General features: G+C 40.1%; 4 protein-coding genes and 1 pseudogene across 4 annotated transcripts; 2 read left to right on the forward strand and 3 right to left on the reverse strand.

The window, feature by feature from the left end:
* Positions 1 to 520: 520 nt before the first annotated feature.
* LOC106315680 lies at positions 521 to 2,473 on the forward strand (annotated as a pseudogene).
* A 5,387-nt stretch (positions 2,474 to 7,860) lies between these two features.
* Positions 7,861 to 8,433, forward strand: LOC106314951 (uncharacterized protein At4g04775-like). The gene is made up of 2 exons (XM_013752744.1): positions 7,861 to 8,049; positions 8,155 to 8,433. Exons 1-2 carry the CDS (start codon positions 7,861 to 7,863, stop codon positions 8,431 to 8,433), a joined length of 468 nt encoding a protein of 155 aa, XP_013608198.1.
* A 3,332-nt stretch (positions 8,434 to 11,765) lies between these two features.
* Positions 11,766 to 13,439, reverse strand: LOC106315700 (mitochondrial import inner membrane translocase subunit TIM22-3-like). Its single transcript, XM_013753502.1, has 5 exons — positions 13,189 to 13,439; positions 12,686 to 12,750; positions 12,501 to 12,573; positions 12,322 to 12,375; positions 11,766 to 12,134 (listed from the first exon to the last, which is right to left on the reverse strand). The coding sequence occupies exons 1-5, from the start codon at positions 13,385 to 13,387 to the stop codon at positions 11,884 to 11,886; spliced, it is 642 nt and encodes a 213-aa protein (XP_013608956.1). The 5' UTR covers positions 13,388 to 13,439; the 3' UTR covers positions 11,766 to 11,883.
* Positions 13,440 to 13,912: 473 nt separating this feature from the next.
* Positions 13,913 to 14,556, reverse strand: LOC106314952. Its single transcript, XM_013752745.1, has 2 exons — positions 14,484 to 14,556; positions 13,913 to 14,394 (listed from the first exon to the last, which is right to left on the reverse strand). The coding sequence occupies exons 1-2, from the start codon at positions 14,554 to 14,556 to the stop codon at positions 13,913 to 13,915; spliced, it is 555 nt and encodes a 184-aa protein (XP_013608199.1).
* A 685-nt stretch (positions 14,557 to 15,241) lies between these two features.
* LOC106314953 (kinesin-like protein KIN12B) lies at positions 15,242 to 17,883 on the reverse strand. Its single transcript, XM_013752747.1, is given in 10 exon segments — positions 15,242 to 15,566; positions 15,568 to 15,717; positions 15,814 to 16,143; positions 16,146 to 16,553; positions 16,656 to 16,697; positions 16,763 to 16,861; positions 16,923 to 17,099; positions 17,102 to 17,346; positions 17,349 to 17,625; positions 17,719 to 17,883. Coding segments are annotated over 10 exon segments (2,040 nt in total). The 3' UTR covers positions 15,242 to 15,419.
* Between the last annotated feature and the right edge of the window lie 102 nt (positions 17,884 to 17,985).

Raw genomic sequence — 17,985 nt, forward strand, 5'->3', positions numbered from 1 at the left:
GATACCAATTACAATATTTTCTTGTTTATTTCATATGTAAACCATGATTTATTAGTCGTGTTGATTATAGTAACTACATATAATACATAAATTATAACATTTATATACTAGTTATTCAATTTTTTAACATGTTTAGTTGTAAGAGTTATACTGGTTGTACCCAGTCGAATGCGGATGAAATAACGAAAATTGTGTGGCTTTGAGTTGATCACGTGATTGAGATAAGGAAATAGAATGAGAGTGAAGGAGAGATGAGTGAAATCGATGGCCAAAATTAAAACATGATGAGAAGATCCGACACCTCATGATTAAGTTTCATTAATGGCAATCTTGTAATATTTCATCCATTCTTTCTTCTGATGATTCAATGGCTCTCATTAAAATAGAAATGATTTGATCAAAGGGTTCATATTGACTCATCATTAATGGCAAAAACGTCATTTACACATACTTGGTCCACGTAGAATAATTTTGATGGTGCGAGATTATTTTTTTGCCATTTGTTCCATATGAGATTTTTTTCCGAGGAAAAGAGAGAAGGAGAACCTTTGCAAAAAATTCCGATTCGTCTTCACGTCTTCTTCCTCCACCTTGAAGATCTTTCCGGTGAAACATCGGGCAAAGATCTCTACTGAATCTTCTACCGGCGTATGTTTTTTTTTCCTTTCAGGATCGAGTGAGAGAAAGCGATGTAAATCTAAAAATAGAAAGTCCAGTTCTATCTCCTGAAGAGAATTTAAAAAACTAAATCGGCAAATCAAGCGAAGCCAAGGAGAGAGAGAGAGAGAGAGATGAGTAAGAGGATTCCACTTAATCTGAAGATAATCCTCTACATGCTCTACTTCTCAACTCTCTCTTCCTCTTCCTCTGCATCTACTTCGCTTTCCACTCCTCATCGTCGTCTCCGGAGCCAAATCCAAATCTCCCATTGCGATTTCACGTCTCCGTCAACAACCACTCAGCGACTCCGAAGCCGTGGCCGATCTTACCTTCTTACCTCCCCTGGACGCCGCCGCAGAAGAATCTCCCCGCTCGCTCCTGCGAAGGCTACTTCGGGAACGGATTCACCCGGAGAGTTGACTTCCTCAAACCGAGAATTTCTAAAGAAGGAAGCTGGTTTCGATGCTCCTACAGCGAGACGCTACAGAGCTCGATATGCGAGGGGAGGAATCTGAGGATGGTCCCCGATCGGATCGCGATGTCGAGAGGGGGTGAGAAGCTAGAGGAAGTCATGGGGAGGAACGAGGAGGCGGAGTTTCAAGAAGGCGCGTTTGAGGTGGCGGAAGATGTTTCATTCAAGAAGAGAAACCGCCGCGTTGGCGGCGGCTGGTGAATGAGAGGAGATGCTGAATGAGTATGTTCAAGAAGGTGGTATCGATACACATACAATGAGGGATTTGGTAGCTTCGATTCGCATTGTTGGCACTGAAGATTTCGTTTGTGAGGAGGTTCGTGCTTTTGATCTTGAAACATATATGTAATGATCTTGTTGATTAATGTTTGGTTTGCTTGGCTCCAGTGGGTGGAGGAACCAACTCTGCTCGTCACGAGATTCGAGTATGCCAATATGTTCCATACCGTGACAGATTGGTACAACGCTTACGTTTCCTCTAGAGTCACCGGTTTACCTAACCGGCCACACGTTGTTTTCATTGATGGACATTGCACGGTATGCTCTTCGTCTTGTTCATATTCAGTTTCATTTACGCAAAACCATCGTTGAACTTGTAGCTTACCCTTTAATGCAGACGCTAAGAAGAAACATGGACAGCTTTGTTCTCCGGGATCAGATACGCTAAGAACTTCAGTAAACCGGTTTGTTTCCGTCACGCGGTTCTTTCACCATTGGGATACGAAACCGCTCTTGTCAAAGGCTTGTCCGAAGAGATTTACTGCAAAGGAGAATCATCAGCTCAGTCTTTGGCAAAACCCCAACGTTAAAAAAACCGCAAGACTCTCAGAGTTTGGAGAAATGATCAGATCAGCTTTCGGGTTTACTGTCAACAGACACCGCTCATCGGAAACTTCATCATCATCCTCTCCTCTTCACAATGTTCTCTTTGTCCGCCGTGAAGATTACTTAGCACACCCTCGTCACGACGGTAAAGTCCAGCCTCTGCTTATAAACGAGGAAGAGGTGTTCGAGTCGTTGCACCATTGGGTCGCGTCTGGCTCCACTGGTCTGACGAAATGCGGGATTAACCTTGTGAATGGATTGTTTGCGCACATGTCGATGAAAGATCAAGTCCGAGCCATCCAAGACGCGTCAGTGATCATAGGAGCTCACGGGGCGGGACTGACACACATTGTGTCTGCAACTCCAAACACAACGATATTTGAGATTGTGAGCGTGGAGTTTCAGAGTCCTCATTTCGAGCTTATAGCTAAGTGGAAAGATTTGGAGTTTGAGAGACCTCATTTCGAGCTTATTGAAGATTTGATATCAAATTGACTTGTCTATTAATTTTTGCCATACAAACGTATATATACAAAACCCTTAGGTCGGCTAAACCTAAGATACGATGAACATTTCCTTTATACATTAGGAAATATAACATAATATATATGGCCAATACTCCCCCTCAAGTTGGAGTGTGAAGATCCTGAACACCTAACTTGGACAGTAGTTTCTGAAATTGAACTCGGCCTAGCGATTTGGTTAAGATATCTTCAATCTGATCATTAGTGTGAATATGCTCAGTAACAATAGTGCGATCCTTGACTGCATCACGAACCGAATGACAGTCATTTTCGAATGCTTCGTACGTTCATGAAAAACATGATTCGCAGCAATGTGTATTGCAGCTTTGCTATCACAGAAGAACCTAGTCGGAGCACTTTGATCGATGCCTAGTTCTTTTAGTAACCTTTGAAACCACTTTGTCTCACGCAACGCAGCAGCTATAGCACGATATTCTGCTTCAGCAGACGAATGAGATACTGTTTTCTGCTTTTTCATTTTCCACGAAACCGGAGACCCTCCAAGCATGACAACAAACGAACTCAATGACCGGCGTGTGAGAGGACAAGACGACCAATCAGCGTCACAATATATTGTGAGAGTAAGATCAGTATCCGACTTAAGTAAAACACCCTGACCTGGGGAACCTTTTAGATACCTAACCAGACGCAGCGCCGCATCCCAATGAGCTATTTTGGGAGTTTTCATGTACTGAGATAAGATGTGTACTGAATAACAGAGTTCTGGTCGCATGTTGAGAAGGTAGATTAAGCGACCAAGTAACCTGCGGTATCTCTTTGGATCCTCAAAAAGTGGACTAACAACTGTGGACAGACCATGATTCTGCTCAATAGGTGTTGCAGCAGGTCGACATCCAAGATTTCCAGTCTCTGCGAGAATATCTAAAGTGTATTTTCTTTGTAATAAAAAAATACCTTCTGATCCTCGACAAACTTCAATACCGAGAAAGTACTTTAACTTTCCTAGATCTTTCATGGAGAAACAACGACTTAAATAATCTTTGAACTTCTGCAGCATGTAAGCGTCACTCCCACAGATGAGAAGATCATCTACGTAAATAAGCACACGCAACTCTATGTTTCCACGAGTGTAGGAGAACAAGGAGTAATCCTCATATGACTGAACTAAACCGAACCTTAAGAGAGCATCAGACAGCTTCTTAAACCAATAGTGAGGCGCTTGTTTGAGTCCATATAGCGACTTGTGCAATCGACACACCTTTCCTGGAAACTTATTACGAAACCCAGGCGGTAGCTTCATGTACACTTCTTCTTCGAGATCTCCATGTAAAAATGCATTGTTGACATCCATTTGATAGACTTCCCACTGTTTTGCAGCTACAAGACGAAGCAGTGTACGAACCGTGTTCATTTTAACCACAGGAGCAAACGTCTCCGAGTAGTCTTCACCCTCCACTTGCTTATTACCTTGCACGACCACACGTGACTTGTATCTGAGGATAGTACCATCTGCATTATATTTTATTTTGTAGACCCATTGACTACCAAGAGCGGTTTTATCAGGTGGAAGATCAGTGATGTCCCAAGTATGCTGATCTTCAAGAGCCTCAACCTCAGTGATCATCGAATCCCGAAACACTTTTTGCACGACTGCCTCTTTGTAGTTTTTAGGTTCAGAAGCAGTAGTAAGTGCAGTCAAGTATCCTTTATGACCTGGAGAGAACTGATCATCAGACACAAAGTCACTTAGCAGATAAAGTGATGTACCTGGGAGGGCTGGCATCGAGGACTGATGAGAGCAGACATAGAGCGTGTGATGGGTGTCGGGGTCTACTAGAGCTGCATTGTACGCAACAAAATCTTTGAGACGAACTGACTGCTTCTTTTCTCTACAACCTCTTCCAAGATTCTCTTGAGGCAACACCTCAGGCGTGGCACTGGGTTCTTGAGGTGCCAAAACTTCTGCAGCGGAAACTTCTTCTAAGACAGGAGGGGCATGTTCATCGATATCACCTGTAGCCTGATTACTCCCCCTGTCGACTGGTGTTATTAACCAATCTTCATCAAACTCTTCTAACTGTGAGACTGATTCTTGAGACCCAATTGTCTTTGCCGCAAAAGGGAAGGTATCCTCTCTGAAGACAACATCTCGAGAAACCAAAAACTCATTCTTCTCTATATCGTAGACCTTCCAACCTTTCTTCCCAAACGGAAAGCCGACAAACACACACGCGCGACTACGGGCACCAAACTTATCCTTATCGCGTGATGCTCTATGAACATGACATTCTGAGCCGAAAACCCGCAGTTGCTTGTAGTCTGGTGTCACGCCATGGAGTATCTCATACGGTGACTTTCCCTTGTGAATGGAGGATGGAGTTTGATTTATTAAGTAAGCAGCAGTTAACACGGCTTCACCCCAGAACTTGATAGGCATGCTTGCTTGAAACATAATTGTGCGTGCCACGTTAAGAATATGTCTACGCTTTCTTTCAACTCTCCCATTTTGTTGTGGTGTAGCTACACAACTGGTCTGATGGACTATGCCATTTTCTCGGAAATACGACGACATGACCATGAACTCCGTACCATTGTCGCTACGCACCATCTTAACAGACTTGTTGAATTGTTTTTCTGTGTATGCGAAGAACTGTAACAAGACTTGTTTCACCTCATATTTCGCTAGCAAGAGGAACGTCCAGACTGCTCTAGAAAAATCATCTACAATGGTCAAAAAATAGATTGCGCCACAAGAGGAAGGAACCCGATAGGGACCCCAAACATCAACACGAATAAGAGAAAAAAACAATCCTTTGTTTTATTCATACTATCATAGAACACTTCACGTGTTTGCTTGGCTCTATAACAAACGTCACAAGGACGAGAACCATCTACTTTAGAAGCAGAAAAAGACAAATCTGAAAGCACTGAAAACGACGGGTGTCCTAAGCGTTGATGCCACAAAGCTTGATCTGAACCTCCAACTGCTTTATGACTCTTGGCTGAGACGACATCCGTAAAATAGTAGACCCCATCACGCTCTTCACCGGCTCCAATCAAAGTCCTCGAAAAACGGTCCAGTAAAACACAAATCGTATCTGTAAATGTTGCAAGACAATTTGTCTGTTTTAGTAACTTAGATACGGATATCAATGTGCAGTTTAATGCAGGGACATATAACACATTATCCAACAAGACTGTGTCGGACAGTGGAAACACTCCAACACTCGTAGCCAAGGTTTTGCTACCATCCGCGAACCCGATAGAGCAAGGAGGAACGTTCTTGACGTTTGTTAACAGCGACAGGTTCCCTGTCATATGGTGCGAGGCACCTGTATCAAGAATAACATCACCAAGTTCTTTTTTACCAGATAACTTATCTGAACTGTTGCTACCAGACTTTTCTTGAATCATTTGGTGAGGATCTCCCACTGGTCGGACGTTAACCCTGGGATTGATGATGTATTAGAGCTTGTAGCATGTGCAGTTGTAGCGTGTGCAGCAGTTGCTTGTGCACGTCCATGACCTGAACCACCCAAGCCAGCATTGCGACCACCTCTACCACGACCACAGCCTCCACTGTTGTTACGATCAGGCCACCACTCCAGGAACCCAATAATCTGCCAACAATCTCGTTTTTCATGACCAGACCTGCCGCAGTGAGAACAGAGCATGTTTCTTGGCTTTAATAGTGAGCTCTGTTGTCTCGCTTCCAAATTGTTCGGCTGTGAAACATCATGACGAGCCAAGAACCCAACTGCTTCTTGTTGTTGTTCGTGACCAAGCTGCCACGATCCTCTGTTCCTCTCGTACAATTTTGTTATAAATTTCTCCTAACAAAGGCAGTGGATCCATAGCAATGATGGTTGTACAGATGGCTCCGAATCTTGCATCATCCAATCCCATCACAAACTGATGTATCTTCTCTTGCTCCTTTTTTTTTGCGATCGCTGTCGCAGCTCCACAAGAGCAAACGTGAATGGGTTGATACGACTGCAGCTCTTCCCACAGGGTTGAGAGCTTATCAAAGTAATCCAACACGAATTGACTTTCTTGTCTACACGAGGCTAACTGAGCTTTTATCTGATGAATCCTCACTGTGTTCCCCACCGAGAAACGCTCCTTAAGATTAGACCAGAATTGGTGCGCGTCCGAGATATACGTCACCGTTGACCGCACCTTTGGTTGAATGGAAGTACGAATCCAACCTACCAGCATAGAGTTCACTGCAAGCCAGTTCTCTAGGTCCGGACTCCCTTCATCTGGTTTCTTCAATGTTCCATTGATGAACCCTAGCTTACGCTTTGCTTGCAAGGCATTCAGCATCTCCGACGACCATTCATTGTAGTTGTCTCCATTCAACTGAACAGAGGTTATGACTGCTCCAGGGTTGTCTGAAGCAAACAACGAGTATGGCGAAATTGATCGAGGTTCATCAGTTTTTGCACCAGTTTCCACCATTACTAACGACACAAGATTTCCCAAGAACTAGAGATGATAAACTTGTGTTTATTGCTCTGACACCATGAAGATTTGATATCAAATTGACTTGTCTATTAACTTTTGCCATACAAACATATATATATACAAAATCCTTAGGTCGGCTAAACCTAAGATACGATGAATATTTCCTTTATACATTAGGAAATATAACATAACAATATATATGGCCAATACTTATAGCAAAGTGGAAAGGTTTGGAGTATCATGTCATGCATCTGGCGAACTCACGGGCTGATCCGACGGCTGTGATTGAGAAGCTAAAGGAGATAATGAAGAGTCTTGGCTGCTGAAAAAGAGGAAAAAAAATAATGGAAACCGGAATAGTGAGTGAGTTCGAGTCCCCGGTGAGTCGGTGAGTTCGAACCTTAGCAGCGACGGAATGTTTTGATATTATTATTTTTCTTCATTTCTAGGTGGGTTAGGATGTCTAAGTGGTGTAAATTAGCTTTTGCTTTGTGTACCAACCATGCTTTTTGACCTGTGAATTGGAAGCCTTAGCGGGCACGGTTTGATTTTTGGTTTATGTAAAGCTCTAATACTGATTTTAAGCGGGTCGACAAGTTATTTCCCCACGAGAAGTATCATATAGCGCCAAATCTCTCTGAAACTATTGCCTCTCTCTATATGTCCCCGAGATTAAAGTTTTATATCTATTTCCCCCCGGATACATAGTTCGAGACCTATTTTCCCCACAATGATCGAATTAATTGGTTTATTATCGGTTTACTACTTTACATGAGACTAAACCGAAATCACGAACCAAACTAAAACCCGACCAAAAGTAATACCCGAGCAAAAACAAAAACTAACCCGACCCTTACATATGTTCATAAACCCAAAACACAGACATCCCCAAATCTCTGAAAACAAAAATAAGAACCCTAAATTCTCTATCTCTGCTTTTGAAGAATCATAATGTCAGGGGCTTCAAGTGATGTATCTGGAGCATCGAGTGGAGGAAGTAGTTCTCTTCGCAGAGGTGGAAAGATAATAGGGATTCCAAAGAGATGTTGGTGTGGCACTGAAATTGTCCCTCTGATGTCAAAATCCGACCACAACCCATACAGAAGATACTTCCGATGTGCCCATGCTGCAGCGAAGAAGGTGAGTTCTTTTTTGTTATGCCTAAGTGTTTCTGTTTTGTTTAATTGATTTTGCGATGAGAGCCAAATAAATGATTGATGTTTTATGTTGCAATTCATGATGTAGCTTATGAATGATAACCATGTATTCAAGTGGATTGATGAGGTTTTGATAAACGAAGTTGAATCACTCCAATTCAAAATTGCAAGGCATGAAGAACAACTGATAGAGATGGCAAAAACAGAGACTTTGTTGGCTGAGAAAGTTCAAATGACGGTGGAAAAAGAGATATTTGATCAGGTAGAACAAGTGTTGATAGAAGCCAAAGCAAGCATGAAGAAAATGATGGTATTAGGACTTGTTGGATGTGTAGTATTGGGAGTGATAGTGGGCAAGGTTGTATGAAGAAAATGGTTCAGCTTGTTGTGTTTTTAAGTAATATTTTAAGACTGTTCCATGTTCTTATTGTGTTCTAGTAGTATTGTAAGACCTTTAAGTTTTAATATATGAGCATTGAAAATCGACAAAAGATAACATAAACAAACATGAAAGCCATGTGCTTGCACAAATAAAACGTAAACAAAAGAGCCATGTGATCTCCGCATAAAAAAGGGCAAAAGATATTGATTTTCAAATAAGATTTAGATACTTTCTACCTAAAAAGTTCAACCCCACAAACATCCACAGAAAACGAGATAAGGTCTAGACAACATATAAAGAACAAACACTCATCAAGCTTGACAATTCGTTGGTGAAGCTGTTTGAGAAGAAGCTGGAGAATGAGCTTGAGAGGGCTGACAAAACACAAAAGAGAGAAAGATTAGTGAATCCTTGTCTTGCTACACAAAATAGGCGATGAAGAATTGAACAAACCTGGTTCTTTTTGTGAAACCTTGAGTTGTGGTCAGCTTTTCCACAAATTCCACAATGCATTGTACGTTTCTTGTGCTTAGGTTGCTTCTTTGTCGGTGATTCATTAACTCCTTTCTTTCTTTTCTTTTCTGCTTTGGTAATCTTCTTCTTCCCCGGTTGTTTTGGATCAGGAAGAATGTGAACATCAGGAGCACTCGTGGAAGGCCAAAACGGAGCACCTCTCTGCCGCATAATCACGGAGCCGTGTAAACTGGTGATCATATTCAAATTCAATCCACTTCAACGCCTTAATCCTAGCTGCTTGACACTGCGGCCTCGAGACAGTGAGTCCCCATTTCTCCTGAATTATTTCCTCTATTTTCATGGGCATATAATACTCCGGTTCCTCTCTAATCTTATCGACGAACAACCTAGCAATCTGTGGAACCTTCAACATCTCACATGATCCATTAGGAACACAGCTATGCTTTTCTACAAAGACCCTAACTTTCCAGATATTGTCACTAGGAAGCACAGATGCATATACTTTCCATTCACAAGCTTCACCTTCATCTTCACTCAATCCACCAACACATTTAAATCCAATCTTATCTTTATCATACCTGTACTGTTTGATATTACGACCTGTTCTGAGTGCGTAATCAAGGACACACTCCTTAAAAGCCACTCCATTGAAGAATCTCTGATCCTTGTACAATATCCCGTTACCACGCCTCACAGGGTTGCTTGACTTCTGTTTCGAAACTTTCTCACTCTTGTTACCCTCGTTATCGCTGTCATCACTATCACTTTCTGGAATCTCATCATGTCGAATTGAAGGCTCGTTGACGTAGTTATCTACCAGTTGTTCGATTTCGAACGCGTCTCTCTCCACGGCTTCTTCGTCGAACTCATCTTCCACGTTTGGACCCTCTGCGTTTTGAAATGCTTCAGACACTGACTCCATTGATCGCTGCTTCCAAATCAAATGAGATTTTGTTTTATAGGGTTCAACAAGTTGGGAATTTTTCTATCAAGTGTATCGATGGAGAATACTCGGGTATGGGTTTGGATCACTTTTTTTAATGAGTCCGGGTCTTAAATCGGGTTTAAATCTATCTTAATTGGATCTTATTTGGTTAACTATCAACTTTAAGTGGTTTATAGTTTAACTTAAACAGTAAACCGATAATAAACCAACTAATTCGATTATTGTGGGGAAATAGGTCTCGAACTATGTATTCAGGGGGAAATAAATATAAAACTTTAATCTCAGGGACATATAGACAGAGGCAATAGTTTCGGAGATATTTGGCGCTATATGATACTTCTCGTAGGGAAATAGCTCGTCGACCCATTTTAAGCTGATCAGAAGAAGAAGCCTGTGTAACTCGACAAAAGGTTTCGAGTATAATTTGTTACAAAGTTCTGAATTATTGTAAGTTGTAGCTAGCATATTATGCTATTTTTGTTTAACACCTACGTTGTTTAAAATGGTAGTCTTCTTAATCCCAAGATATTTCTGTTCTAATATGTGCATTTTATAGTTTTATGACCCTATGTACTAGATATTTCTGTTCTAATATGTGTGCATTTGATAGTTTTGACCCTATATACTAGATATTTCTAACAGAAACAGATTTAGTATCACGTAATAGTAAACACGCTAAGTAACAACTACCAAAATAATAACTAAAACAGTACATGATTTGGGAAAAAAATGAAAAATGGTAAAAGAGATTAGGCATGGGCAGTATTACTTGATATCAGGCTTATACTTGCTACTTGACTCGGCTCGGTTTAAAAAAACAAGTACTTGCTACAATCAAGTCGAGTAACAAGTAAATGGATTCTATTACTCATAAGTACAAGTCAAGTAACAAATATATTTTTATTTTTAGTTACTTGGCTTGTTACTTGACTTGTTACTTTGTATCTTCTAATTGTTCCTTTACTTGTTATATATTATTTAGTTTATTAAATATTTGGTATCTAGTTTATTAGTTAATTAAAATTTGATGTATCATATGTCTATCAAAACTAAAAGAATTGTGCGTTTAAATATCAATACCCAACATTACTAACCTATTGGACTAGTACTAACTGATTTAGTCCAACGAAAATCTAACTTTTATATACAGAGCCGTAAAAGTAAAATTCTGTGTTTTAACTTCAAGTAATCAAGTAAAATAGGTTAAGTAAATGAAAAGATCAAGTATCAAATCAAATCAAATCAAGTGAAGTAAAAAATAAAATCAAGTAATAAACCAAATCAAATAATTTACAAGTATTTAAAAAAAATTGCGAGTACTTGATACAGTGAGTACTTGTTCAGAACAAGTCAAATACAGGTGACAAATATAACTACTTAAACAAACCAAGTCTGGTAACAAGTACCTAAAAAATGCCGGGTACTTGACCCGTGGCCAGGCCTAAAAGAGATCCTTGTACCTCTCCCATGGAAAATGGTAAAATCTGGAGATGCGGGGTATCAATCTCTGTACCTCTCGCATGCTAAGCGAGCGCTCTACCATCTGAGCTACATCCCCATCAATATCTCTTCGAGCATGGTTACTTTAATCCAATATATTAGAACAGGAAAATGGGGAGGTAAAGCTGGTGCAGCGATTCAAAGGGGAAGAGGATGGAGGAACAAAGACGTGATAAGGTCTTTGAGGTTTCCATGATGGTTGATGAATCCATCACAATCCTGATCATCGTAATAGTGTTAGGCATCGTACCAGAATCGGTGGTACAGCTTGTTAACTCCTCTATCACCCATTGGGTGGTGTTGTTGCATTTGGTGAATGATTTCAGATATATTAATCAAATTGAGATGGGAACGTGAAAGGTGATCCAGAAGTTCATTTGTTAGGTAACTGAAAAAGGCAACTTTTAAGATATTGGAGCACATAGAATGGAAATGTTTTGAAACATGATTCTTGTTTACATCTGTTCTTTTAACATCTACAAAAGGAAGTAGTAGGATAAAAAAAACTTCGATCAACGTGAGCTAGGGAACGCGAGCTTCTTGGGTTTTGTTAAAGATTTGCAGAAGGATGAGAAAGCTCCTTTGATCTCTTCATGGATTGGGAGAGCCAAGGAGAGTGGTAAATCATTTTTGAGACTTCTGGTTGGATCATGTCTCAAGGAGACAGAGTGAGCCAAAGCTGTTTGCCTTTTGTTGAGTCCTTCGAGGATGAAAGAAAAGGCACCAAAAGTGACACAGCTTTGTAGCATTGCTTGTGGTGCACCTGCAACACACACGATCATCAAACGCATTGTTAGTTCAATATCTTTGCTCTTTAGTTCAATATGAAGTTACCTCTTTCTTCTACTTTTCAAGTCATAGCCTGATGAAACAAGTTACGTAACTTGTACAATGATATATGGTCAAAACAAAAGTGAATAGCTCAAATAGGTTCATCGTTAAGTACTTACCGGGGTAACTAAGAGCAAGGCCAGTGCAGCATCCAGCAATTCCAACGTTAATGGCTGCAAAAAATAGAGATCAAGTTAACACATAAGCAAAGACACGCTTAAGAGTTCAATTAGACTATGCATGTTATATCGCATATGTGAGGAAAGATAAGAAAGAGAGAAACATTAAAGAGTCTAACCATCATCTTTCCCTCGCAGTTTCTTCAGAAGGCAAACAACCAAACTGTGCACTCCAGATAAAATCGCAAAATTCTAGCAAGGAAACTACAATTATTCAGCTAGCTTTCTGAATGATTAGCACACAGGTATATATAACAACAGCTCGTACTCAACAAATTTTAAAGATTTAAAATTTTACACACACCTTTGCAGACTGACCGGCATCCGCAAATGATCCCTTAAATCCTTTCTTCTTAAACAATCCAGAACCTAATCCAAAACTTATGTCAGTGAGCTTATAATGGTTACACCAGACAAAACAATCAGATAAACTGATTCTCTAGTCACTAAATCAAGTCGTTAACAAAGTCAACACACAAAGCTAACAAAACTTGAAGAATGCTTTTTCGTGTAAAAAAGCTACACCATTGACATCTCCACAAACCACTGTTGTTCCTTAAAAATTAGACAGCATTGTTATTGTCCCTAACTAAAGTAATCTTGTTGTTCCTAAGTCGCTAGAGCCAACTAATGAAGCATACGCAGAAACCTAAACTAAGAATAATAAAATTGAGTAACGTTCTTGTATAGAAACGCTATGCTAGAGAAGTCTACACAGACCAATATTTATACTCTATCAAGAACCGAATCATTCACAACGAGCATACACACAAAAACATAGTATGAAGAACGAAGAGAGATATTCACCATAGCCGAATATAGACCCCATGACGGCGCCGCCTGCTGCATCTCCGGCGAAACGGCCGAGACAAACGGCGGTGGAAGGGATTGTCAACGCCATGGAAGAGTCATGATTGGTCAAAACATTGGCTTTGGGGTTATCGTTTGAATGGGAAGCGAGACTCGTGTCGACGTCTACACCGTTTGAAGGATTCTCGGCCGCCATAGCTGAAGCATCCGAAGCTACAGATACTTTCGCTTTCTACCTAATCTTCAAAGTTTTATTCTGGTATATTTTTCAGCCTGTTGCCAAACAGTATTAGTGGGCCTTTGTTGGGCCTTAAATAAAGCTAAGGAATCCTTATATCTATGTAAAAGCCCCTATATTTTAATATTTCAGAATTCGGACCCTTAACTTTTCCTTTCAGTCCGGTTCTTATCTTTGAGCATAATACATTGGGAAAACGTGCTATTTCCCCATGAGAAGTATCGTATCCTTCCATATGTCTCCCAAACTATGACCTCATCGTAGGTGTCCCCGAGAAGAAAGTTTGAAACATATTTCCCCATGAAACTCAATTCGATATTGGTTAAGCCATTTTTCGGTATAATCACAAAACCAAACCGAAAAAATATGGTTTAACTAACCAAAACGGTTCGAAACTAAACATAAACCCAGATTGACCCGACCCGTTGACCCGCCCTCTTTAAAATCAAAAATCGATTTCCCGACGAACAAGAACCCTAAAACTCATTTATCGACTTCGCAGTGCATTATTCTCTTTTTATGTTTTGGTTGCTTCTTGGTTGGAGACTCATTAGCCGGTTTCTTTCTTTTCTTCTCAGCTTTAGGCAGCTTCTTCCTCCCCGGTTGGTCTGGATCAGGTGGAATATGAACGTCCGGAGCACTCGTTTGAGGCCAAAATCGAGCACCTCTCACTGGAATAAGGCAATCAGTATAGTTTCTTCTCCACATAGACGTTCTGAACCACTTACATACGAAGTCCTCAGTCTTAAGCTTCTTATGGAGAATGACTCCATAGGCATGCTCACAGGGAATACCACAAATCTCAAACTTCATACACGTGCAAGTCCATCTATCCAAGCTGACACGGTGAGTACATCCACCCAACTTTGCTTCATACATTCCGTTGGTGCTTCTTGTAATTGTGCATTCAGTAGCTTTCTTCTTCTCTACTTTAAGAAACTCAGTCGCATATGGTGTACAAATCCCTAAAAAAATAATCACATTAGAGAATGAGAGACATCAGAGAGTGAAATCCTTGAAAACCAAAAAAAAAAAAAATCAAATCATTTTATACCTCTGTGAGCATGAGAGATTGCCGATCGTTTTGCAATCCGAGCCCTGGCAAGTCTTCTTATTGTCTCGAACATATGGACAAATGGCAGTTCCCTCCTCCATCGACATCATCAACTGAAGCCATCTCTCTTCTCTCTTGTGTTTTATCTCCTTGATCTGTAGTTCTAGGGTTTTTAATTTCAATTTTCGGTTGAAATTGGGTATAAGTGAAAGGGGGGGGATGAAAGGGTTTATGAGTTTGTCAGCTTAGGTTTATAATTTCTGGTTTGATTTCTATAATCGGATCTTTAATCGGGTTGTTAATTGGTCTATACTGGTTTAATTAACCAAAACGGTTGAAGTTTATAGGTTTAAACCGAGTGATTTAATTTTATGGGGCTATGGCTTTCGAACTTTTATTTCAAGGAGATATAATTGGTTTGTTATAGTTTCATGGAGAAATACGTTTCAAACTTTTTTCTCGGGGACACCTACGATGAGGTCATAGTTTGAGAGACATATGGAAGGATACGATACTTTTCATGGGGAAATAGCACGTCTTCCCTAATACATTAATCACTAGATGATCCTATACTTTCTATAGGAGTTTGTGTTTAAATTAACTGTGATTAAAGTATACTACTGTTAGGTCCGTGCTATAATTCATAAAGAAAATATTTAAACTAATTATCCTTATAAGGATAATCTAAACATTGTTTTATAAGGCATTCACATGATTGTTGCTAGTAGATAATGATTCATTTTGACGAATGAAAAATATTCTGATTACAAAGAAACATGATTCAATACAACAATAGAAGATGTGAAGACAACCAAATACAAGACATAGTAAGAATTTTTAGGAAACATAAAAAGATGAGATGACCCAAGATGGGTCTTGTCTATAACAAGATGGACTGAGTAAAGGTCTTTCTTCTTGAACTGAATGAGATCATCATCAGTATTGATGGTCTTGATACATGGCTCCAAACTCAGCTCTCCATGCCTGATCGTCTGCATAATCGTCATAGCTCACCACGTAGGTTCTGTGTTCCTCATCCTCCTTGACCAAACCAGTTCTGCGTTCTGATAAATGATCATCATTTCTCTTTGAACCATGGCTCTAAAGCAGACCCTGGTAATTTGTTTTCTGCAAAGGCTTCACTGTGCTCATTTTTGTTTTTTTGCCTACTTTTTAACTTCTCCACTTGCATCTTCAGCTTCCCATTCTCTTCTTCAATTGATCTGAAACGTTCCTGAGAATGCAAAACAAGACTAACATTAGAATATACAAGGGATCCAACCACATGGAAAAGTTCAAGCTATTCTTAAATGGTGAAAGTATAAGTTACCTCAGAGGATTGTACATATTTCTCAGCTTCTCTTAGTCTGATAAGTAATTCTCCAGCAGCTTGGACAACTTCAGCGGTATCTCTCAGCTGAATTTTAAGGCCCTTGTTCTCCTTTTTCAGGAACTCTCTTTCTTTCTCCTTCTCAGCTCTAATGGCAGTAAGCTCAGCTGAAAAGGCTTTTGCAAAATGCTTCCCATGACGGCTTTTAACTGCAGCTTTAGCCGTTGCTTTCTTCACATCAGCTATTTCTGCCATCGTCACATGATGCCTCTCAGCTAATTCATCATGCTTCTCCTACAGTTATGTGTATTTCTCGATGAATTTATTGTGTGACCAAGCATGGCTCTGGTAAGGGCATCATTTAGCTCCTCAGTAGAAATCTTCTCCTTTTTGAGCTCTATCTCCAGATCCTCTGCGTGTCTATGGTGACTATCAATATCCATCCTCAGATCATCTGTTAAATTTATCCATTCACTCTCCATTTCCGTCCACCTTTCATGCTCTTCCTCTAGGACATCGTTGTTGTTCTCAGCGTTTTTGGTTAGATCAGTGCTTTTCCTTATTTGAAAATGTCGTAGTAGCAAAGATGATCTCAGAGTATCTGTTGATTTAGTAGGCTGTAGCTTGCTCTTAAGCTCTGCAATCTCCTTTAAAAGAGCTTCCATTTCACTGAGTTGATTTGTCTCATGTGTTTCCTTCACGACCTCAGTTTCATCTCCTCCACCATCGGATTTCATTAGCTGCACAAACAGATAACTATAGTTAAAGTTGCGAATACCGAGGGCTTGAACAAAAGTTCACTTAGTTTGCTTGTGTGTTTGAAGTGTAACATATTGGCTTACCTTACTAGGCTCTTGAGCATTGTTATTTTTGTATTGGTCTAACTGAAAAATTCAAATACAGCCTTTAACACTTAGGTAGTCTCATCACAAATTTATAAAAAGTTTACCAGACAAGTTAGCTGCTCAGTTTTGGTAGCCTGCTCCGCACACATGTTCTTGAGATGCTTCTCCTCCGTGCAAGCTTCTTCTATTGCCTTATATCCTCCCTGTTAATATAGAAGTTATCAATACGAATGCTCAGTCTCAGGCGTTTTAGACAAGACATACTTCAGATTCATGGTCAAGTTTTTGTCTGCAAGAAAGGCAGAGGAGATTCGATGATCCAATTTCTTTTTGTCTATCTTCATGTAATGATTTAACCGATGCATTAAGATTCTCGGCTTCATCGCAAGGCTTCAGAGAGAGATGCCCAAACGAGAATGAAACAAAAGATCTGTTTGATAAACAAAAGAGCTCCGTTGGTGACAGTCTATAACCTGCATTCCTCTATGTAGACTTGCAGCTAGAGAATCTGTAGGACTCAAAGGCTTCTTGGACAGAGAAGGGCCAACTTGCTCAACATTCCTAGCACTTGCTTGAAACTTTGTAGACGCAGCCACGCTTTTCCGAAAACTCCTGATCTTTGGAGATTGTGACAAAGCTGGCTCTTCAAAAACACGAGTTTTATGTGGTAATCTTTATGAACCAGAACATCTTTTGAGCAGATCTCATCTCCACTCACTGACTCTGCTTCACAGCACGAAGCACTTGCAAAGGTGGACAGCATGGAATCCCTCAAGTCATCATCATAATACGTGTAAAACTTGTCAACATGTTTATTCAACTCCATCACATCATCATCATACGTCGTTTCCTTTTCTGAATCTTCGTTGTTATCCCAGGACAAGACTAAAGACTTGTTGATGCTCATTCTCAATTGACTCAAGCTTTCCCTCGCAAAGTAACCACTCTTGGTTCTGATTAGTTCCTCCTGTAAACTCACAAAAAACCAACATTATACACGCCATTGTACAAACACACACAATAAGCAAAACTATATGTAAAATAGCAAAAAAAGAGAGACCTCTAGTTCACGAATCTTGTCACCCAAATGGTTGTCTTCCTCTGTAATCTCATTAGATCTTGTGGCTAGCACATTCTCTTTCTCTTCAAGCTGTTGCAACTCAAATGAAATTAAGAGACTGAAACAATAAGTTCCAGAACCTGACCAAGTTTCACATAGTTTCATGCCTTTTGAAACATTTTAAGTAGTAACTCAGTAAAAAATAATTAACTATTGCTGATACAAAACTTTAAACATCATGTACCAGACTGGCAGATTGTATGTCTT

This window comes from Brassica oleracea, chromosome C9 (assembly GCF_000695525.1).
Source record: "Brassica oleracea var. oleracea cultivar TO1000 chromosome C9, BOL, whole genome shotgun sequence".
Classification (NCBI taxonomy): domain Eukaryota; kingdom Viridiplantae; phylum Streptophyta; class Magnoliopsida; order Brassicales; family Brassicaceae; genus Brassica; species Brassica oleracea.